The 23,812-nt window shown below is 59.7% G+C and overlaps 1 protein-coding gene across 1 annotated transcript in view; it reads left to right on the plus strand.

Moving 5' to 3' along the window:
- GNA12 (G protein subunit alpha 12) overlaps positions 1-22,604 on the plus strand; it is an 89,268-nt gene extending 66,664 nt beyond the window's left edge. The window contains exons 3-4 of the mRNA XM_004598122.4: positions 21,014-21,064; positions 21,973-22,604. Coding sequence (XP_004598179.2) covers positions 21,014-21,064; positions 21,973-22,542 — 621 coding nt within the window. The 3' untranslated portion in view covers positions 22,543-22,604. The remainder of the gene's footprint in view (positions 1-21,013; positions 21,065-21,972) is intronic.
- The last annotated feature ends 1,208 nt before the right edge of the window (positions 22,605-23,812 follow it).

Consider the following 23,812-nt stretch of genomic DNA (forward strand, 5'->3'; position numbering starts at 1 on the left):
ACCCTGTGTTCCCCCAGACGTTAGCCCAGCTGTTTGACCAGAGTGGCGGAGGTTTCAAACCTGCATGGCCCGTTTGCAGGTGTCTGGCCTGGAGGCATTGTGCAATTTACAACTGTAAATTCTTTCTATCTTGAGAATCTGTTACTGAATTTTGTGATTACTTTTTAAGCATATATAACTGCATTGTGACCCTTATAGAAGATAATGATCCTAACTAGTGTTAGATTTTGTTCTGATCTTGGACCCATGAAGCCTCGGTGAATCTCCATGCTCTCTGGGCGTTGTTTCTGTCTCGGGAAGTTGTCTTACGGAGTGACCTCCAGCCTGACGCTCGGCGGAAAGCCAGCTGCACACCAGAGTGTGACGCTAGAGATCAGATGGGAATTAGCAATTCCTCGGGCCCTGCAGTTGCAGATTTTGTGTATATAAACTCTGAAAATGGAAACATTTCTGGTAACTTACTTGGCAGCAAAACCTGATCTGACGCAACCTGGACTTGGCCCCTGCAGTTACTGCAACTTCCTGTTGGTGTGACCAGGGTCTGTGTCACTGGGACACGGTGAGGTCCTTGATTGTAAGGGCCACCCCGCCCCCGGCTGTTGGCGTCTGTGCTTAAATGTACCACACCACCTGGCCTCGGAACCCGGAAACATTTCTGATGGGAAGGCGTGGTAAAATGAGCAAAGAAATGAAGAGTCAGCCTGAGTGGGCACTGCTGGCCTGGCAGGCGCAGCAGCTGGAGGACCGGCTGCCGGCTTGGTTGTCAGCAGCTTGTGTCGAGAGAGCTCGTACCAACGCCGTTCGTAAGAGGAAGACACCCGGCTTCCCGAAAGTCCCAGGAAGGCCAGAGAGATGTTTGTGCCTTGATTCAGCAAACGTCGTGTAGTTATTTTTAAAAGTGTTTATCCCTTATCTTACACCACATACAAACTAACCCAAAATGGATTAAAGATCTAAATATGAGAGCTAGAACTTTTTAAAAAGATTTATTTATTTATTATTGAAAAGTCACATATACAGAGAAAAGGAGAGACAGGAAGATCTTCCATCCACTGACTCACTCCCCAAGTGGCTGCAACGTCGGGCTGACTCAGAGCCAGGAGCCAGGAGCTTCCTCCAGGTCTCCCGCACGGGTGCAGGGTCCCAAGGCCTTGGGCCGTCCTCTACTGCTTTCCCAGGCCACAGGCAGGGAGCTGGATGGGAAGTGGGGCTGCTGGGGTTAGAACTGGCTGCCATATGGGATCCCGGCACATTCAAGGCAAGGACTTTAGCCGCTAGGCCACCGCAGTAGACCCGACACTGGACTTTGTGATGATTTTTTGGATGTGGCACCAAAAGTGCAAACAACAAAAGGAAAAAAAAAATAGACAAACCTTACGTTTGTTAAAAGAGACAAGCAGAGTGGGTACTGCAGCACAGGACTAAACCTACAGCAGGGCCCCCACACCGGAGTGCCTGGTTCAAGTCCCAGCCCTCGCGCACTGGTGGTCCAGCTCCCTGCCGCTGTGTCTGAGAGGCCGTGGGTTATGGCCCGAGCTCTGGGGTCCCTGGTTCAAGTCTAGCTACCCTGCACTGGTGGTCCAGCTCCCTGCCGCTGTGTCTGAGAGGCCGTGGGTTATGGCCCGAGCTCTGAGGTCCCTGGTTCAAGTCTAGCTACCCCGCACTGGTGGTCCAGCTCCCTGCCGCTGTGTCTGAGAGGCAGTGGGTTATGGCCCGAGCTCTGGGGTCCCTGGTTCAAGTCTAGCTACCCCACACTGGTGGTCCAGCTCCCTGCCGCTGTGTCTGAGAGGCCGTGGGTTATGGCCCGAGCTCTGGGGTCCCTGGTTCAAGTCTAGCTACCCTGCACTGGTGGTCCAGCTCCCTGCCGCTGTGTCTGAGAGGCCGTGGGTTATGGCCCGAGCTCTGGGGTCCCTGTCAGGCCCAGGGGGATTTCTGGATGCTTCAGGCATTTGAGGAACCAATCAGCATATGCTGTCTCGCTCGCTCTCTTTTCTCCCGCTTTTCCTCTTCTCTTTCCCCCTTCCTTCATGGTGCCTTTAAAATAAAAATGTAAATCTTGGGCCCTGAGCAATGGCTCAGTGGCTAAAGTCCTTGCCTGGCACAGGTTCATATCGCAGCTGCTCCGCTTCCCATCCAGCTCCCTGCCTGTGGCCTGGGAAAGCAGTCGAGGACGGCCCAAAGCCTTGGGACCCTGCACCTGCGTGGGAGACCTGTAGGAGGCTCCTGGCTCCTGGCTTCTGGTCTACTCCAGCTGGAGTGGGTCGTGAGCAGAGCTTACCTAAACCAGGTGCCATGATGCAGGAGGGGCTGCCCTAAGCCACCTGTACACAGGTGTTACAAGGATGCTTGTGATAGAGGCCTGAGGCTGCCGCGGGAGGTGAGGTAAGCCAAGCAGAGTGACAGTTCTGTGCGACCCCTCTTCCGTGAGGTGTCCAAGAAGAGCCCAGCGTGGTGCTTGCCGGGGAGGAGGGGAGAGAGCTGTGTGTGATGGATGGGAGGGCTCAGGTGTGGAGGTGTGCTCCGAGCAGTGGGGATGCCAGGAAGGTGACCTGTGTGTCCGTGTGCCCTCGCCCTGGTTTAAGGCAGTGTGGACTGGGACACGCAGCGACACGCGAGTTCTGCTGGGGACCTCTGAGCTCGCCACTCATCCAGTGGCAGACCCCAGAGCACTGACTGGCCGTCACACAGTGTGGACTGGGACACGCAGGGACACGCGAATTAAGTTGAAGGACAGAGCGAGGGCGCTCTCCTGTGAGCACTCCCCAGATCCCCGCAGGAGCCAGGCCTGGGCCGGCCTGAAGCCGGGAGCTGGGAGCCATGCTGGTCCCACGGTACCAAGGGCTCCACTGCCACCTCGCGGGCCACGCGGGCAGGAAGGCGTGACGGAGAGCAGTAAGATGTGACCGTCCATGGTACAGAGTCTGCCTGGCCCACAGCAGCTCCTCGTGCCTGCAGCCTGAGCCTCTGAGAACTCGGCGTTCCCTCCAGGACGGTGGGCACACACTGTGAGAGCAGAGGCTGGCTGGGGCTGCAGCTGTCCCCTTCCTCAGCCCCTCTGTCCAGTTCTCCCCCGCTCTCGGAGGGTAGGACAGCCTTGGCAGAGGAAGTTGGACCTGGCGAAGCCTTGGGCACTCAGACACTGGGGTCTGAAACAGAACATGGGGCCCCACCCTGGGCCCCACGAGAACTGTCTGGTCCTGAGCAGCTTGGAGGCCACCAGGAATGGATGAGGTAGGTGTTAGATGATCCCAGCTGCAGTGTGGTCAGGGGGAAGACCCCCAGCTGCGATGTGTTCAGGGGAAGACCCCCAGCTGCGATGTGGTCGGGGAAGACCCCCAGCTGCAGTGTGGTCGGGGAAGACCCCCAGCTGCAGTGTGGTCAGGGGAAGACCCCCAGCTGCGATGTGGTCAGGGGAAGACCCCCAGCTGCGATGTGGTCAGGGGAAGGCCCCCAACTGCGGTGTGGTCAGGGGAAGACCCCCAGCTGCGGTGTGGTCAGGGGAAGGCCCCCAACTGCAGTGTGGTCAGGGGAAGACCCCCAGCTGCAGTGTGGTCGGGGGAAGACCCCCAGCTGCAGTGTGGTCGGGGGAAGACCCCCAGCTGCGATGTGGTCAGGGGAAGACCCCCAGCTGCGATGTGGTCAGGGGAAGACCCCCAGCTGCGGTGTGGTCAGGGGAAGACCCCCAGCTGCAGTGTGGTCAGGGGAAGACCCCTCCAGCTGCAGTGTGGTCAGGGGAAGACCCCCAGCTGCGATGTGGTCAGGGGAAGACCCCCAGCTGCAGTGTGGTCAGGGGAAGACCCCCAGCTGCAGTGTGGTCAGGGGAAGACCCCTCCAGCTGCAGTGTGGTCAGGGGAAGACCCCCAGCTGCGGTGTGGTCGGGGAACACCCCCAGCTGCAGTGTGGTCAGGGGAAGACCCCCAGCTGCAGTGTGGTCAGGGGAAGACCCCCAGCTGCAATGTGGTCAGAGGGAGACCCCCAGCTGCAATGTGGTCAGGGGGAGACCCCCAGCTGCAGTGTGGTCAGGGGAAGACCCCCAAGCTGCGATGTGGTCAGGGGAAGACCCCCAGCTGCAGTGTGGTCAGGGGAGACCCCTCCAGCTGCGATGTGGTCAAGGGAAGACCCCCCAAGCTACGTTGTGGTCAGGAGACCACCCAGCTGCGATGTGGTCAGGGGAGACCCCCCAGCTACGATGTGGTCAGGGGAAGATCCCCAGCTGCAGTGTGGTAGGGGGAGACCCCCAGCTGCGATGTGGTCAGCAGGAGACCCCCAAGCTGCGATGTGGTCAGGGGAAGACCCCCAGCTGCGATGTGGTCAGGGGAAGGCCCCCAACTGCGATGTGGTCAGGGGAAGGCCCCCAACTGCGATGTGGTCAGGGGAAGGCCCCCAACTGCGATGTGGTCAGGGGAAGACCCCCAGCTGCAGTGTGGTAAGGGGAGACCCCCAGCTGCGGTGTGATCAGGGGAGACCCCCAGCTGCGATGTGGTCAGGGGAAGACCCCCAGCTGCGGTGTGGTAAGGGGAGACCCCCAGCTGCGGTGTGATCAGGGGAGACCCCCAGCTGCGGTGTGGTCAGGGGAGACCCGCTTCTCGGAGCTGTGCAGCCAAAAGCAGTGTGCCACAACCTCGGGGGCCAATGGAATCATATAGGGGTTCTGTGCGCTCCCCTGTGGCATCCAAGTGGGAACTCCGGGGTGAGCCCCGGAAACGGCAGGGAGGCTGCCCCACTGAGCCAGCGGGGAAGGGTGTGCAGCCAAGCCTTCTTGTGGGAGAAAGGGTCTCCCCAGACACTCCCCAGGATAGCACAGCTTGGGCCGCCAAGTCCAGCTCATGCCATGGCTGAAATGGCAGGTACCGCTCTCCTAAGGTGCTTACGCCCAGGGTCACCAGCCCAGAGTCACCAGCCCAGAGTCTCCAGCCCAGAGTCTCCAGCCCGGGGTCACCAGCCCAGAGTCTCCAGCCCAGAGTCTCCAGCCCGGGGTCACCAGCCGAGTCTCCAGCCCGGGGTCACCAGCCCAGAGTCTCCAGCCCGGGGTCACCAGCCCAGAGTCTCCAGCCCGGGGTCAGCAGCCCAGGGTCACCAGCCCAGAGTCTCCAGCCCGGGGTCAGCAGCCCGGGGTCAGCAGCCCAGAGTCTCCAGGTGGAATTTGTTTTGGCTTTGTAGGCTGTCTGCTCTGATCCCACTTCAAGCAGCTGGAGTGTCGTGCATGTCCCAGCTGGCTGCCGCCCGCCAGCGTGGCTGCCCTCTGCTCCTGGCGCTCCTCGGCCACTGCCCCCGAGCCTGAAGACGTGCACAGCCACATGTTGGACTCAAGTGTGGATGGTTGCCCCTTGTTTCCTCAGGTGCACTATAACAAGGACTTTTTTCTCACTTTCTAGAGGCCTAGGGTAGGTTTCATCTTGTGTGAGCAAGGATCCTAGCGGTAGAGAATGAGCATGATGAACCAGCTTCCGGGCAGACGGACCGTGGCCTCGGCCACGCCAGGACAGGGGTGTGCTTGGCTTGCACCCCGCACCGTGGCAGGGCTTGGCAGCCCTGGGTGGGTGTCTGCGGCTATGCTTCCTAGGGGCCGCTCGGCTCCAGGAGAGGCGGCAGCCTCCTGCTCCGGCCTGCCCCTTCCCCGGCAATGGCCCAAGCCTGCAGGCGCCTCCAGGGACATGGCTCTGCTTCCTTTTCATTGCTCAACTTCCTGCCACTGTTTTGTTAAATAACTGTGGTTTACTGTGAGTCCAGCCCTGGAACCGCCCTTCTGGTGGGGCCTTTACCTGCAGAATGGGCTGCCGGAACAGAGCCGTGCTGTGTGGGAGTTACTGACGAGAGCTAACTAGTCCTCGGTGTGAGCAAAACAGTGTAGTAACTGGCTTCTGTGGAAAGCTTTTTTCTTTTTATGCAATTCTGTGACTTGGAGCAAATTTACCAAGTTGTGCAACCACCGCCATAACCCAGTTTAGAGCATTTCCATTCTCCTAGCGAGGCCCCACCACCTGCCCACCCCCAGCTGCCGCCCTCGGCGGCCCTCACCGCCTCCCACCTGCAGACCCTCTGGAAGTGACACAAACAGTGTGGCGCCTCCTCTGGCCCCTCACTTGGCATAGTGTGCGGGACTCACGTCCCGTGGAGCGTTCCTTTCCACAGCTGTCAGTTCACGGGGTTGTCCTCATGAGGTGGTTGGCATTCGAGTCTTCCAGCACCTACTCAGTGCTGCTGTGCCCATTCTCATGTCAGTTTCCAAACACGAGAGAATTGTGTTGGTGTTTTCAAGAATGCTAAAGTTGGGCCCGGCAGCGTGGCCTAGCAGCTAAGGTCCTCGCCTTGCACGCCCCGGGATCCCATGTGGGCACCGGTTCTGGTCCCGGCAGCTCCACTTCCCATCCAGCTCCCTGCTTGTGGCCTGGGAGGGCAGTTGAGGACGGCCCAATGCATTGGGACCCTGCACCCTTGTGGGAGACCCGGAGGAGGTTCCAGGTTCCCGGCTTTGAATCGGCGTGCACCGGCCCATTGCGGCTCACTTGGGGAGTGAATCATCGGACGGAGGATCTTCCTCTCTGTCTCTCCTCCTCTCTGTATATCTGACTGTAATAAAATAAATAAAAATAAATCTTTAAAAAAAGAATGCTAAAGTTAAATTTTTCAAGGTAATTTTCACAAAAAAGTGAAATTTTCTTTTCTCTCCTTCAATGTCCTTCTTATCCTGAGTTATGTGAGCAAAAGGATCCCATCTTCCCGGAGAGACTAGCGCTCTCCTGTGGCAGACATGTGAGCTGCAGCGTGCAGCCCGGTGTGAGCTAGGCACTCAACAGTGCCCACCCCACTCTTCACCTTGGCGTCAGACTGCTGTGGCAGCACCAGGAACTCAGTGTGGCCTTTGGTCTTGTCATTGTGCTTTGGCTTCTAAGGGAATGTTCTGTTTGAAAACGGCACTTGGAGGAGCAGCATTCGGCGTCACAGCGAAGATGCCCATGGCGCTCAGCTCTGTAGGGGTGCCAGGGTGCAGCCAGGTGCAGACTGGGAGCAGTCATGGCTCAAGCGGCTACCTCCTCCTGCTGCCTGCGAGTTCGAATCTGGGGTCTGCCTGGCTCCGGTCCGCCCTCTGGGGTCTGGCCCTGGCTCTGGTCCGCCCTCTGAGGTCTGCCCTGGCTCCGGTCCGCCCTCTGAGGTGTGGCCCTGGCTCCGGTCCGCCCTCTGGGGTCTGCCTGGCTCTGGTCCGCCCTCTGGGGTCTGACCCTGGCTCTGGTCCGCCCTCTGGGGTCTGGCCCTGGCTCTGGTCCACCCTCTGGGGCCTGCCTGGCTCCGGTCCGCCCTCTGAGGTGTGGCCCTGGCTCCGGTCCGCCCTCTGGGGTCTGCCCTGGCTCCGGTCCGCCCTCTGGGGTCTGCCCTGGCTCCAGTCCGCCCTCTGAGGTGTGGCCCTGGCTCCGGTCCGCCCTCTGGGGTCTGCCCTGGCTCCGGTCCGCCCTCTGGGGTCTGCCCTGGCTCCGGTCCGCCCTCTGAGGTGTGGCCCTGGCTCCGGTCCGCCCTCTGGGGTCTGCCCTGGCTCCGGTCCGCCCTCTGGGGTCTGCCCTGGCTCCGGTCCGCCCTCTGGGGTCTGCCCTGGCTCCGGTCCGCCCTCTGGGGTCTGCCTGGCTCTGGTCCGCCCTCTGGGGTCTGCCCTGGCTCCGGTCCGCCCTCTGGGGTCTGCCCTGGCTCCGGTCCGCCCTCTGGGGTCTGGCCCTGGCTCTGGTCCGCCCTCTGGGGCCTGCCTGGCTCCAGTCCGCCCTCTGGGGTCTGCCCTGGCTCCGGTCCGCCCTCTGGCTGTTGGCATTTCAGGGATGAAGGGCAGATGGCAGAGCTTCTCTTACCATGTCTCTTGAACTTGAAAACAAATGTATGATTACAAAAAAGAGAGCACTTCACCTCTTTTAGTGTTGAATGTATGTAAATCAACCAGCTGATAACTGAGCTTGTGAAAGTAAAGGAGGTGGCAGGAATTGTGGCATAGTGGGTGGGGTCCCCTCCTGCCCAGCTGGCGTCATACCAGCTCCCCATTCGAGGCCCAGACACTCTGCTTTCAGTCATGCCCCCTCATACTGCCTGGGAGAGCAGTGGACCCTACACCCACATGGGAGACCTGCTCAGAGACCTGCGTGGGAGACCTGCGTGGGTGACCTGCTCGGCCACTGCACCCACGTGGGAGACCTGCTCGGAGACCTGTGTGGGAGACCTGCTTAGAGACCTGCTTAGAGACCTGCTCGGCCCCTGCACCCACGTGGGAGACCTACTCGGCCCCTGCACCTGCGTGGGAGACCTGTGTGGGAGACCTGCTCAGCCCCTGCACCACGTGGGAGACGTGAAAGGACACCCTGGTTCCTGCTTCAGCCGGGTCTGTCCTCGGGGCGCTGTGGCCATCTGGGAGTGAACCAGCAGAGGCAGCTCGCACTCTGCTCCCTCTCTGAAGGCATTGGAGCAGCATTCCGTCTCGCAGACCAGGAAGGAGCTGCTGCCCTTCTGCTTACTCAGCTCAGTCTTTTCTTCTGAAATACTAAGCAAACGCCTCCCAGAAGATGGAAGACCGGTTCACAGGCTGCTTTGAGAAGTGCTGGAGGCACGCCTGTCAGGTGTCCTGTTGTCCCTGGGTTCCTGCTGGACAGACCGTGGGTGGCGCAGTTTTCTTCTGGCCCCCTGAGTTGATGTGGGGCCCACTCTGAGACACACACACTCCCGGGGCACCAGGTTCCCCCATTGCTGCCGCCAGTCCTGGAGGGAAGAAGCCTACTGGGCATTTAGTTCACACCGTGCCACTGCGGAGAGACACAGGATTATCCAGAGGCACCATCACGGAGTGAGGGTGGTCTCTAAACTGCCTGGCAGATCAGCTTGCAGGTGCGCACACGTTCACTCACGCCGCCTCCCGCTGCACACCGTCCACACGTCTCCCCTAGGGACGCCGCAGGAGCGAATGGGCACCATTGCATTTGCTGTAGTTTCCATTCTGGGAGGGGTAGACTTGTTTGAAAGGCGGAGTTGGAGAGATGCAGAGAAGGTTCATGCAGTGGTTCACTCCGTATGACCACAGTGACCGCAGCAGCCTCATCTGGGCTCCCATGTGCCTGTGCGGATCCGAGCACTTGGGCATTTTCTGCTGCTTTCCAAGGTGCATTAGCAGGGAGCTGGATCAAAAGTGGGACAGCCAGGGATCAAGATGGCAGAATAGGGGAAGGACATGTTTCAACAGACAAACATTAGCCAGTGTGAAGCAGAGAGGGCACATTCCAGGAGACAGCAGAGGACAGAACAGCAGAGGGGGACCCGGAGATTGACAGACACAGGAAAGCAGCGGACACGACGGGGTGGTGTTGCAGAGACCAGTACTCCAGCAGCCGGAACTCCACCAGCGGCAAGGTGGGAAGGGACATTGACCAGGAGCTCAGAAGGTGAACTCAGACAAAGAACTGCCTGTCCTGCTGGTCCGTTTGATTTGACCAGGATCAGAGACAGAGCGGCAGATCCCAGACTGATGGTGCGGGAACAGGGTGGATTTCACAGCCCAGTCTGCCCCCTAGAGCCAAATGGCGCGCCATTTTGTATGGTGTGGGAAAACTTTAAGACTTCAGGGACAACAGTGAGCTGCACATATACTGAGCTCAGAGCATTGCACTGGTCCACAGGGAAAATAATACTGACTTTGGCATCGTACGGGTCAAAATAGGTCCGTGTGGGCCTCAGACATAATGGCAACATGTTCCAGCAAGATCAGCGCCACCAACAACCTAGCTGTATAGGACACCTGGTGTCTCCCTAATCCTGGGACCTGCTCCAACCGGAAGTGGGAGAAAGGTTGTATAGACAATGGTGCAGCCTCGGCACAGTATCACAGGAGGTGGAGACTGGTGAGCCAGGAGTTGGGGCTATGGAGACCATGGTGGAAATCTCACATAGGAACTCAGACCTGGAACTCACTGGAGGGAGTGGCACAAGTGACTGCAAACAAAGAGCCATGTCCCAACCACAATAATTAAAATAGAACTGTGGACCTGTGGGTGACAGAGCTTAGAAACCTGCCCTGAACCAGGCAGGGCTGTAACACCTGTGGGCCTCATGTGAGCTAGATCAGGGAAAAGCCAGGCTGGGTGACTGTTCCTACTGGTACAAGCATAAATCAGAGGGAGTGAGGGTTGGTGGGGCTTTGCCGCAGCATCAGCTGGCAGATCCTGCAGTTAAACTGCAGAACCACCTGGAGAGTGCATGTTCCAGGAGTGGGAGTAGCCCAGTAGGGAAACAGTGGGCACCTCCCTCTTGGGTTACCACTGCCACTGGAGAGCACAAAAGCCAGGACTAGGGCAGCGGTGGCTAGACAGAAGGGTACCCGCTAGTATGTGTGTGGGCCGGATAGTGGGGCTGGTTGGGTTAAACTAGGCTTCAATGCCCATTGAACTGAATGGGATGTGGGACAGATTGTACAAGTCAGCTGTACATACTGGCAGCACGGGAACCAGGACAGGGAGCAAACCTGGTGGGGGTTATTGTGGGTCGCTCCGACTAGGCTGCAGCTCCCACTGGTTTATGCAAAGGCTGAGTATGTGCTGGGCAGAACCAGGCTGGACTGCAACACGCATTGGTTCCAGTGGAAGACAGGGCTGGAGACAGAACCAACCCAGCAATTGCAATCACCAGCATGTGCGTAAGCAGATTGGAGTGCACGACTACCAGGCCCCACACTGGCAAGCAGACGCAAGAAACTGGCCTGGGAACACCTCAGACGAAGTTTCTTAGCGATCCCCTCAATTGAACTGCCGAACTCAGAACCCTAACCAAGAAAAGACAGAAGACAGAACAAGTCAATCAGCCGCCTCAGCTATATGTTGGCAGCGAAATACGGGGCAAATGGAGACTCTAAGGTGGACTATGTCAATCAGTGGATTCTTAACGACCCCCTCGTGCTTGGCGTGGCGAGACTGGCAGCGATTCATAACTGGTGAACTATCAAAACCACTTGAGCAAGAATCTCAGAGCATGTCCCACATCCGGGACCTGGGGAGGGTGGGAAACTGGGTGGGGCTTCTCCCTTTACCTCCCCCTTTACCTAAGATACAGGAAAAAAAATGTGTGGAAATGATAGTCTTACCCACTTTCCTGTAGCCCTCGAACCTTTTTACCCTAATTAACCATGTAAAGATTGTCAAAAATATAATAAAATGGAAAAAAAATCTTCAGTGACTCACAAATCATATAATAGCATCATTTTCTTCAAGAAGTTTCTTGATTTTCGTTTCTTCAGCATTAATCATTCAGTAGCATGTTATTTAACTTCATGGCATGGTTAATTTCTTTTTTCTTTCTGTTGTTGATTTTGTGTTATGGCTTTTCATTTAAGGGATGTGTAGTAACTGTGTAATGGAGACTAACATATCCAGATGTGAGGGTACAATGCAGTATGCATCTCTACTTCCGGACAAAGACGGACTTACAATGAAACTGTTCACTGTATCTTGACAGTAAGATGCTGGACTCTGCCATTGTCCATGCCCGCAATGATGGACATATGCCTGTGTATGAGGAACTACACTGTAGTAATGGTATAGGGGAACTCAGTGAAGGGAAAGGGAGTTGGGGAGGGGTGAAGGAAATCCCAGGGCCTGTGGAACTGTATCATAAAATAATAATAATAATTTTAAAAGGAGACTGGAGAAAAAGAAAAAAACGTGGAGCATCCGGTAGTGGGATGCCAGCATCCCACACGGGACCCGGAGGTGCCTGCATCCAGGGACAGGGACGTCCTCACTGCACCCACCCGGGTCAGCTGCAGACTGGCAGGCCTGCGGCACCAGGGGAGCCTGCCTGTGGGCCCGCCTGGACAGGGCCCTGCCTCCCCTCGGCTCCTCCACCCCAGCCCAGGGGCTGAGCTCAGCGTCACACGGCTTGGGCTTGTCGGGAATGGGATTACTGTAATGCGGAGATTCTGTAGTTTAATCTTCAGGAAATGCAACTGGATTTCAGTCCTAAATAGACAGCCTGGTGTGTGCTCTTCGGGGACCAGGGATGACATGAATTAGTCGTGAACTTTGGAGTGCTGTAGCTGTTCCACTTTTTAATTTTTTTTTTTTCACTTTGGCCAAGTTAACTCCTAAGCCTTGATTTCTTCAGCAGGAAAAGTGGAAATCCCTCTACTGTGTTTGGATTAAGCGGATAGCCGGCAGGTGCATGGTGACTTGGCACTCACCGAGGTTCTGGTACCGCTGCCCCCGTCTGCTCTGACCCACCCCTCCTCACCCACTATGGGATCTCCCAGAAAGTAGCAGACCCCCGAGGTCAGACCCCCCTCAGCCTTCTCGGCCCCTGGGCCAGAAGCTTCGTGCTGTTTGGGAACAATATGGCAGGTCACGTTTCCTCCCGTTCCCCACTGCTCTGCCTTGTTCAGCGATGGGAGGGGAATGGGTGGCCAAGAGATGGTCGGCGGGGAGCATGCGTCTTGACGGACGGAAGGGCTGGGCAGGTCTGCAGGGAGCGGGGATCCTGGTGCCCTCGTCCTGTCTTGTGCTGGCCTCTGTCTCGGGGCCCATCTGGGCATCTCTGCTTCTGTCTCTCCTGCTAGCAAATGCAAATGTAAGGTCGAAGGGAACGTTAAGACAGAGACAGACGGAGGTGGCTGGAGCCGTGGCTGCGTTTGCAAAGCTGGGCAGCAGTGTCGTTCCCTCCAAGTGAGGCGAGCGGCCAGCGCTCGCTCTGGGCTCACACATCTTCCAGGTGACTAGAACACCAGCAGGTTGGAGCCTGCCAGCCCCTCTCCTGCACTCCTGCTTCCTGTCTGGAAGCCCCAACTTCACGCAGAGGCTGTCCCAGCATCCTGTATGCTGAAAGCCCCGGTTGCATGCCTACCCCACTACACTGCTCAGCCTCGCGCAGAAGGCAGCCCCGCCAATGGGGACCGGGCCCCATGATGTCAGTGAGGTGCTGCCCTAAGGCAGAGGGGCCTGTGACACTGGCTGACCCTTGCGCTACCTGTGTGGCTATGCTGGACACTGACTATTGTGGGTCTGAAGCCCTTTTGCACCCAGAGGACCCAGAGCCAGGCGGCGAGCTGGGCGACCTCGCAGTGAGGAAGCACGCACGGATGAGTGTCCCTGACACACGTGCACCCCAGGGGGAGCCAGGCTGCTCCTCAGTGTGCACCAGGCCCACATAAAGCCAGCAACCGGACTCAGCCGTGTCCCCGAGGAAAGATCAGAAATGGTCGCGGCTAAACTTAGCTCCCTGGATAAGCTGCCAAGAACAGGAAGTGGACATGGGGCTGGAGGAAGGGGGTTGGGAGGACTTAAAGGGGCAGCCGGGGCTGTGCGTGCGTGTGCACGCCAGCAGTGGCTTCACTTGGCCAGCGTCCCAGCATAAGCGTGTGTGGGGGAAGGAGCACCCAGTGTCGGCTGGCTGCACACACGGGCGTCTGAAACTCCCAGGGTACAGGTGCGTGTCCTCCCCCAATGGTCCTTCTGCAGGCGCTCTGGGATCACACTGGGACGGACCCAGGGACAACCCGTGACCTAGGAGCACAGATCGCATCTGCTGGGAGGCCAGATGGCCCTGTGCCATGGGTGCTGAGCTAGGCACAGAGCATCCTGTCTCAGGCAGGGCTGCACTCAGCATCCCTGAGGCCCCTTCAGGAGGGGTGCCAGGGCAAAGCCCCCTCACCACTGGGGTGACAGCAGGGGCGGGGAGCCACACGCGCAGACCATTCACTGCCGAACCTGGCAGATGCTCACAGAGCCCTGTTGCTTTCCGACTTCTGTCAGTTTCCTTCCTTAGTGTGCTGTGACTGACAGTCTGGGAGGTGCCGAGTGTGGGCGCACAGGGATGGTCTGGAGGTGCCGAGTGTGAGCACACAGGGATGGAGGAGCCGAGTGTGAGCACACAGGGATGGTCTGGAGGTGCTGAGTGTGAGCACAGGTCTGGAGGTGCCGAGTGTGAGCACACAGGTCTGGAGGTGCCGAGTGTGAGCACACAGGTCTGGAGGTGCCGAGTGTGAGCACAGGTCTGGAGGAGCCGAGTGTGAGCACAGGTCTGGAGGTGCCGAGTGTGAGCACACAGGTCTGGAGGAGCCGAGTGTGAGCACACAGGTCTGGAGGTGCCGAGTGTGAGCACACAGGTCTGGAGGAGCCGAGTGTGAGCACACAGGTCTGGAGGTGCCAAGTGTGAGCACAGGTCTGGAGGTGCCGAGTGTGAGCACACAGGTCTGGAGGAGCCGAGTGTGAGCACACAGGTCTGGAGGTGCCAAGTGTGAGCACAGGTCTGGAGGTGCCGAGTGTGAGCACACAGGTCTGGAGGTGCCGAGTGTGAGCACAGGTCTGGAGGTGCCGAGTGTGAGCACAGGTCTGGAGGAGCCGAGTGTGAGCACACAGGTCTGGAGGAGCCGAGTGTGAGCACAGGTCTGGAGGAGCCGAGTGTGAGCACACAGGGACGTTCTGGAGGTGCCGAGTGTGAGCACACAGGTCTGGAGGAGCCGAGTGTGAGCACACAGGTCTGGAGGAGCCGAGTGTGAGCACAGGTCTGGAGGTGCCGAGTGTGAGCACACAGGTCTGGAGGAGCCGAGTGTGAGCACACAGGTCTGGAGGTGCCGAGTGTGAGCACAGGTCTGGAGGAGCCGAGTGTGAGCACACAGGGACGGTCTGGAGGTGCCGAGTGTGAGCACAGGTCTGGAGGTGCCGAGTGTGAGCACAGGTCTGGAGGAGCCGAGTGTGAGCACACAGGTCTGGAGGAGCCGAGTGTGAGCACAGGTCTGGAGGTGCCGAGTGTGAGCACACAGGTCTGGAGGAGCCGAGTGTGAGCACACAGGTCTGGAGGAGCCAAGTGTGAGCACAGGTCTGGAGGAGCCGAGTGTGAGCACACAGGGACGGTCTGGAGGTGCCGAGTGTGAGCACACAGGTCTGGAGGTGCCGAGTGTGAGCACAGGTCTGGAGGAGCCGAGTGTGAGCACAGGTCTGGAGGAGCCGAGTGTGAGCACAGGTCTGGAGGTGCCGAGTGTGAGCACACAGGTCTGGAGGAGCCGAGTGTGAGCACACAGGTCTGGAGGAGCCGAGTGTGAGCACACAGGTCTGGAGGAGCCGAGTGTGAGCACACAGGTCTGGAGGTGCCGAGTGTGAGCACACAGGTCTGGAGGAGCCGAGTGTGAGCACAGGTCTGGAGGTGCCGAGTGTGAGCACACAGGTCTGGAGGAGCCGAGTGTGAGCACACAGGTCTGGAGGTGCCGAGTGTGAGCACACAGGTCTGGAGGTGCCGAGTGTGAGCACACAGGTCTGGAGGTGCCGAGTGTGAGCACACAGGTCTGGAGGTGCCAAGTGTGAGCGCACAGGGCCTTTCCACGGAGCCTGGCGAACGCAGGCGCACTGCTTGTTTACTGTTGCGTGAGGACTAAAGCCTGAGCGAGGCGGGGCGCAGTCCGAGCACAGCACCGACACCCGCTGCGCGTGGCCTTGTAGAAACGTCCCCGCCCCGGACCTCCTCTCCCTCACTGTTCCCACTTCTCTTCATCACAATTTTTTTTTAATGCATTTTCATCTGCAAGGCAGAGTTAGGAGAGAAAGAACGAGAGTGGGAAGTAGTTCCCCGGGGAAGGTGTGCCTCAAGGACAGAATCCGAGGTCACTACCGTGTGGGTCGCAGGCCTGTGCACTGAACTGCCCACCCGGAGTGTGAGATCGGCCGATGGGAGAGGTTGATCCATTGGTCCTGGGAGACAGGTAATCAGTAGTTTGAGGGCAGGAGTGAGTAGTGTGCGGTTCCTTGGCAGTTGGGAGAAGGGAGGCCGGATTGAGTGGTAGTGACGGGGCCAGAGTGGTGTCCGGGTATTCGATGAAAAGCAGGCGTAGCTCCCGAATCCGAGAGGACCCGGGTGATGGAACAATCTCCCCCGAAGGTCCTTGAGGTGGTGAGCTGAAAGCACAGCGAGGGTAGCTGAAGGGTCAACCTCAGAGCTTCCTTGGTGAGATGGGCCGGCCAACCCCTGGCTTTGAGATCCAGCTGTTTGGACAAATGGGCTTCAGCCGGTGTGCCATGGGCCCACAGCGATTCCCCGTCGCTCTGTAGAGGTGGAAAGGTCGTCTGGGTTGGGGAAGTTAAGGAGTTCCATAGGAGAGTGAGGGTCCGTGCACCCCCTTAGGAGAAGTCAAGGGTGCTTGGGGTGTCTGAGAAACCCTACCAGTCCCCACAAGAAAAGGATGGGTGGTTGAGATCCCTAAGGGCCTGGATTCTGTCTCCCGTGAGGAACTTCTGTCCCGATTAGAGGACCCCAGGTGGGTCGTCTGTGGAGACGAGGGCTGGGCCTTGGCCCGGGGCCCCTGTATCCTTTATCTCCCCCCAAATTCAGTAAGGCTGCTGTAGAGGAGTACAAGGCCTCGAGGGAAGGGCGGCTGGGAGCAGAGCTGCCTTGGCTGTACCACACAAGTCCCTTAGCCAGTGCCTGGCCAGAGACATGGGGGCACTCTGAACCCCATTGGGAGCGCAGTCCTCGTGAGCTGCTGTGACTGACCGGAGTCCGGTTCCTCCCAGGGGAAGGCGAACAGGTGGTGAGAGTTGTGGAGGGGATGGCAAAGAAAGCATCCTTGGCCCAGGCCTGTAAAGTGGGTGGCATCAGGAGGGACCCGGGAGAGGAAGGCGTAGGGGGTGGGGACTGCTGGATGGAGGGGGACACTGGGCGTTAGCGAGGCGGACATCTGGAACCATGCCACGAGCTGCTGAGGGTTTACGGAGAAGAAGCCATTGGCCCAGTGGTCGGTCGATGATGGATGTAAGGCCTCGTCGGTGCTGTGGTGAGATGGGAAGGGTTTAAGGGAAATCTGAATGGGCTTGTGGTGAGTGGCCACGACAGGTGTAGAAACATCCCAAAGCCAGGGCTCAACCTGGGACGAGAGAAGAGGCCACGGCTCATCTAACTGAACGCAGTCCGAGGCCAGGAGAAGTGACGCCAGCAGGGCCTGTGCTCCGGACAGGGTGCGGGAGGCCCGCAGTGTGGACAGCATGCTGCGTCCCAGCAATGGAGTGGGCACCAGGGTTTGACCAGGAAGGAATGGGTGAAGGGTGTTCCCTTGAGGGAGCAAGGCAAAGGAGTTCCGCCAGTACCCGTAACCAACGTTATGGAAGAATGTGCGGGGCCGGTGTGAGCAGGCAGCCCCGTGCCACCAGGAAATCGGTGTGCTTACCCGCTACTTCAGTGGAGTCCGGGGTTCAGCCGGGGTGATGGGGGTGTCCGTTCCCGGGTCCTGCCAATCCTCAGCCAATCACAAGAGTTCGAGTGTTGGCAGGATGCAGCGTTCTACGAAGGCGGACCAGCAGACCCCCGCATTGGGCAATCTGATTTCCACTGACCCATTGTCTTCAACGTGGACATGGCTTAGTAGGCCTGCGAGGGCACGGGTTTGGACACTGGGAGTGCCCAGTGTCCCTCCTGCCCACATTTAAAGCAGACTCCCGGTGGTTCCCCGGGCTCCACGAGGCATGGCTGGCCGTAGGGACGCCACCAGTGCCTGGGACTGGTGGGTCACCTTTTCCTGTAGCTTGCCTGCCTTGCCTGTTCAGCCGCCTCCTTGTGAGTGTTGCAAATTTTATAGGCCATTTTTACCAGGTCCTGGATCGGGGTTTCAAGACCTTCCTTCGTCCGTTTGAGTTTTTTCCGAATATCTAGGACTGACTGGGAAATGAAATGAGTTGCCAAGACCCCTGTGGAAGACTCCAGATCTAATTTTGTATATTTTATGAATGCCTCAGTCAGCCTGGTAAGAGACAGTGCTGGATTTTCATCTAAGACCTGGGTGATCTCCCGCAATTTATTAAAGTTGACCACTTTGTTGGAAACTGCCTGCATGCCTGCCAGGAGGAGTTGGGCCGTGCAGCCACACTGACAGCCCTGTTGGCTGTCCTGATATTCCCAGCGTTGGGGCACATGGGGACTGCCTGGTTGGTCAGGCATGGCTGGCCCGCATGGTCTGTGGCTGCCTGCAGGGTGCGAGCCCGTTCCTCAGAGGTCAGCAAGGAAGTAAGAAAGAGATAAACGTCCTGCCAGGTTAAGTCAAAAGCCTGAGAAAGATTCTAAGCTCCTTAATACAGATGTGCGAATCAGCTGAATAGAACGTGTCTCGATTTGGCAGAGGTCCTGTATAGGAAGAGGAGCATGCACACGCACTATGCCCTCCGCCCCAGGCGCTTCTCCAAGGCACACCAGTGTGTGTGCCTGCGAAGGGGCCGGCTGGTCACCCGGTGCCCGCACCAATGGGTGAGGGCAGGGGGAGGAGAGATGGGGAGTCAAAGACGGCAGGGAGTGGGGGGCGGCACTGTAGAAAGGGGGGAGCAGTGGGCTTAAAGATAGCATCGGTGAGAAACATGGATGTGACTTTTTCAGGGGGCTGTACCTGTGGATACAAAGGAGGAGGAGTCAGGTCCAAGGATGGCACCGAAGGACTGGAGACAAGTGGGAGTGAAAGTGGCAGCACCCGAGTTAACATATGACGGGGAGTGGGCTGAGGGTGGGGGGGAGGAGGAAGAGGGCCGAGGGTGGTGGTAATGGGGGAGAGGGTGGGGGGGAGGGGAGAGGAGGAGGAGGGAGAGCGGGAGACAGCCCTAGGAGTTCAGGCAGCGCAGAGGAAGTGTGGTCAGGCATCATGTCCGAGGAACCCACAGAGGTGCAGGAAGGCTTGGCCTGTCCAAGGGGACTGGAGAGACAACAAGAGGAGCAGAGGGAGGGGCGAGACTGGACAAGGCCAGTGCATAGGCATCTCAGACCATTTGCTGTTGAGGCAACAGAAATTGTCCATTTCCATGAGGATATTAAAATCAAACGTGCTCTCCGCTGGCCACTTAGAACTACTGCCTAATGGATGTATCCTTACACCAGTCGGGTAAAAGCCAAGGTGCTTGGCGGAGGTCCCTGCCAGACCGCAGGTTTTGAAATTGGCCAGCAGACACCCGAAGGGAGTTTGGATGTCGTGGGATTGGGACCCTGCATTGTCCATTCTGTCCCGAGGGAGTGCCTCATGACTCGTTCAGCTGCGAGGAACGCAAACTAGGCAGGCACCTCGTTCCCAGCTTTGAAGGGCGAACCAGTGAAAAGGACGGCTCGTACCCCAGGAGCCCCGAGACCAAGGGACCAGCGTGAGAGATGTCTCCCCGTCAGAGGGTCCAACGACGGAGGACTGGCGTGTGCAAGACTCGGCGGTTCTGTACTGAGGACTCTGGGGACAGGAGGGGCTCAGTGGAGGGTCTTCCCTTCCTCACATCTGTTGGTGCCATGGCAGGCGGGAAGTCGGGAGGGGAAGCCTCCACCCTGCGGGTTGGGGTAGCTTAAGGACCACTCTTCCCGGCCTGGTTCCCCGTCATGGAACCAAGATGTCAGGTTCGCCGACCACCAGAGAAAGAAAAGCCTCCGTCAACTGTTTAAAGAGGCCTTTATTGGGGGGAGTCCGCTCTCGGGCCTCTCCACGCAACAGAGCGGCAGAGAGAGAGCAGGAGCTGCGGGGAGCCAAAGGCGCCCAGGGAGCGTGAGGGGGCTTTTCTACCCTGCAGATGCGGACGCGGGTGCAGCTTCACTCATTAGGAGCAGAAGTGCCCGCCTGAGCTGGCCATTGGTCCGCCAGGGCTCGTTAGGAACACAAGTGCCAGTCTGAGCTGGCCATTGGTTCGCCAGGGCTCCATTGCCCGTGTGGCATGCCGGGTCTACACCACCCGACTGTTCCAGCCAGAGGACCGATTGACACAAACTCCACCCTCCTCAACCATGGAAACCTTCACTCACGTGGTCCTCTCCGAGGGACCTGAGTGGCCGCGTGGGAGGCCTACATTGTGGGTACTGAGTGCAGCCCAAGCTGCTCCACTTTGAACCTGGGTCCCCGCAGCCACGTGGGAGGCCTGTGCGAAGCTCCTGGCTCGGCCCTGGCTTCTGCCCCAGCTCGGCCCTGCTCGGCCCCAGCTCGCCCTGGCTCGCCCCGGCTCGGCCCCGGCTCGGCCCCGGCTCAGCCCTGCTCGGCCCCGGCTCGGCCCCGGCTCGGCCCTGCTCGGCCCCAGCTCACTGCAGCTATCTGTGGAGTGAAGCAGCAGGTGGAGCATCGGCCTCTCTCTCTTCCTCTTCCGTTTCGCACTCTCTACCCCCACAGCCCGTGTGTGTCTCCTCTGTGACTCTGCCTCTCAAATAAGTAAAGAATATCCTAAAAAAGAAAATACCAACAGCAGTGTGGATGGCGGGGCTGGGGCCAGGTGCTCCGTGTCTGTGCTGTGGCCGCCATTGCACACAGGGGACACTCACCCTCAGACTGCACCATGCCCTTTCCCAGGGCACTCCCAGTGTGCGCCCGCCAGCTGTGCCCTTTCCCGGGGGCTCTCCCAGTGTGTGCTCGCCAGCTGTGCCCTTTCCCCAGGGCATTCCCAGTGTGCGCCCGCCAGCTGTGCCCTTTCCCCCGGGCACTCTCAGTGTGCGCCCACTCTCGTGTCTTGTGTTGGCTGCTGTGACTGAGTCCGCCCAGGCTCCCACTGCTAGCAGGAGGGCTGTGCCCCGCACCTGGCCATGGGCAGGTGGCCATGTGGCAGAATTGGGCTGCTGGCAGGCAGGGGAGCTTGCTTGTCTGCATGTGGAGGGGGCATGCAGGCAAGGGCAACTCAGGGCTCTCCCCACCAGGGTGCCCTCCAGCCTGCCCACCTGTGCCGCGCCTGGTGCCACTGGAGGAGGCTCGCTAGTGACAGGCCACGGGAGGTCATTGCATGGTGGCTCCTCAGCCTGGGCCATATGCGGGGGTGCCCTCCTCCCACCGTCTCCCACCTCTGACCCGAGGCCCAGCCCTGGCCGTGAGCAGGGTCTGCCCAGAGAAGCCAGCACCACAGCAGGAGCAGGGCCCTTCGGGGGAGCTGTGACAGAGCTGTCTGGCTTGAGGCTGGAGCTGCGGGAGCTGCCCTCTGCCGTCCTGTGTGTTCGGTTTGTCAGCTGCAGACGGCCCCGCAGTGCTTTGCTCACTGACCGTGAGCCAGGCGGGGAGTGCTGCTAGAGCACTGAGCCGTGGCTGTTTCCCCCATGACAGGGTGAATCGGTGAAGTACTTCCTGGACAACTTGGACCGCATCGGCCAGCTGGTGAGTCGAGACTCCTGCCCGGGCACTGGCTGCGTGCGGGCGGCGTGTGTTGTGTCACGTGACCGGGAGTGGCCCACGTCTGTCTTGGGGTGCAGGGAAGATCAGTTCTGCATCAGCCCACACGGCCCCTTCACCTGTGCACCCTGAACGTCGTCGGTGACTGGGGCTGAGCCAGGTGGGAGCCGGACCAGGGCCAGGCACGCAGCCCAGATCCCCCGCGTCTGCTTGAGCCAGGGTCTGCGTCCCAGGACGCGTCAGCAGAAAGCTAGGTCAGGAACTGGAGCGGGGTAGGTGGGGCCCCCGCTGTCAGAATTGGGGTACTCGCTCAGACATTGTGGTCAGCAACACGAGGGCCGCTCAGGGCAGTTGGTCAGCGCCCTGCAGTTTGACACTCCCTCCGTCTGTTTCGCTTTCAGTGTATTTACTGAAGTCACAGGACCACTTCCCACCGGGCTCCTGCCAGCCCGAGGCTGGTCCCAGACATGTCCCCGTGGCTCTGCCCATTGTCCACGGGCCACAAGCAGGGTGGAGTCCCTGTCGGCTTGCTCCTCATCCTGCCCGGCGGCTGTGTGCCTGGACATGGCCATCCGAGCTCGGGCAGCCCTGCAGACCCTGCTGGAAGGAGCGTCTCGGGGTGTGGGGTCACAGAGGGGTGCCTCCCACAGCAGCCAGCACAGGCGGGGTCTCTGCCTCTGGGCGCCTGCCGCCCGAGAGCCGCCGCTCGGTCCCAGACGAGGCCCTGGTTCTCTCACTGTGTTTCCGGGCAAATCTGGAATTGATGGATACATTTGCCAAACCAAATTTGGTTTGTTTTGGCTTCTCGTGACACCGCCTCTGCCCCCACCATGCCCCGTCCCACCCCACGCTGGCTGTCCCTGTTGACCGCCCCCTCCTTCTGTCCTCGGCAGAACTACCTGCCCAGCAAGCAGGACATCCTGCTGGCCAGGAAGGCCACCAAGGGCATCGTGGAGCACGACTTCGTCATCAAGAAGATCCCCTTCAAGATGGTGGACGTGGGCGGCCAGCGCTCGCAGCGGCAGAAGTGGTTCCAGTGCTTCGACGGCATCACGTCCATCCTCTTCATGGTGTCCTCCAGCGAGTACGACCAGGTGCTGATGGAGGACCGGCGCACCAACCGGCTGCTCGAAGCCATGAGCATCTTCGAGACCATCGTCAACAACAAGCTCTTCGTCAATGTCTCCATCATCCTCTTCCTCAACAAGATGGACTTGCTGGTGGAGAAGGTGCGGACGGTCAGTATCCAGAAGCACTTCCCGGACTTCCAGGGCGACCCGCACCGGCTGGAGGACGTGCAGCGCTACCTGGTCCAGTGCTTCGACAGGAAGAGGAGGAACCGCAGCAAGCCGCTCTTCCACCACTTCACCACCGCCATCGACACCGACAACATCCGCTTCGTGTTCCACGCCGTGAAGGACACCATCCTGCAGGAGAACCTCAAGGACATCATGCTGCAGTGAGGACGGCCGCCACGGGGCCTCGCCTCGCGTGGGTGAGGCCTGGGAGCGCGGCTCGCTCCCTTTCTACCGGAACTTCACTCCCCTCTGACGCGGTTAACCCAGGACTGCGCGGGCCCTGGCCTCCCACTGCACACAGGCAGGTCGGCCTGAGGTGCTGCCAGCCCCAGGCGGAGGGCCGCCGTCTGTTCCCCAGGGAGCACACTGCCTTCTCTGACGCCAGTGTCCTCAGGGCCCGGTCCAGGCGTGTGCATGGACCTGCCTTCCCGCCGTCTGCCAACACGGCGGCACAGGTGCAGCTGCCGTAGATGGTGGCCGAGTGGCCCCGCCTACCCCGTGCCCACCCAAGTGGCCTTGTGGACGACTCCCCCTCCTCTGTGTGGGTTGTCCTCCATACTGCTGTGCCTGCAGGGCCGCCCCCACCTTTCAGGAAGCCCCGAGCCCTGGCCAGGGCCCCATGCTGCCCACCCTGGTGCCTTCTCAGCGTACACTGCCCTCACCGTCGTCACGGACCCACCTGCTCCCCGGCCACACACACAGCAGGAGCAGAGGGCCGGCCACGCACTGTGTCCGACGTGGTACATTCCAGCCCATCCCCGGGGACCACCCCTCCCAGAGGCTCTCACTCGCCAGGGACGTGGCCTCCAAAACACAGCGAGCACTTCTGCCAGGCCCTGTCCCGGGGCTGTGCCATTGCCCGCCAGCCCTGGCATCCCTCTTGGGTGGTTTCCAGCGAGACAGGCAGTTGGGCACCTGGTGGGCGGGCCTGCCCCTGAGTGGGTCCAGTGAGGGGTGGCCTGAGCCTACCTGTGGCTACTCAGGAGGCTGGGCTCAGTGCAGACGCTCGTGCCCCGGGGCTACCTGCAATGAGAGCCCACGGCCAGCTTCGAGCAAAGCCGTGCCCTGGTGCGCTCGCCTGGCCCCACCAGGCACGGGATGTGCGCAGTGTGAGCCCTGGAGACCCACGGGCCTCCGTGTCTCAGAGCCCAGTGGAAACACAAACCCACCCTTGGCCTAGTCCATCACCCCCTGCTCTGTGCCCCTGGGGCTGAGGTCAGCCCGGCGGGGAGCAGGTGCAGGGTCCTCTCCCCGTCTGCTGTCGCCATCACCCCAGGCGCATGTCACCGTGTGGTGTTCCTGTTGAACTGAAGGGCCTGGGTGCCCAGGCAGCTCAGCCCCTCAGCCTGTGGCCTCATGGGCACAGCGGCCATGGTGGGTTGGGGGCCCTGGTGACCCCTCTGTTGTGGGGTGTGGTGGGGCTGCCTGCACCAGC

Source organism: Ochotona princeps, chromosome 24 (assembly GCF_030435755.1).
Source record: "Ochotona princeps isolate mOchPri1 chromosome 24, mOchPri1.hap1, whole genome shotgun sequence".
In the NCBI taxonomy this organism is placed as follows: Eukaryota; Metazoa; Chordata; class Mammalia; order Lagomorpha; family Ochotonidae; genus Ochotona; species Ochotona princeps.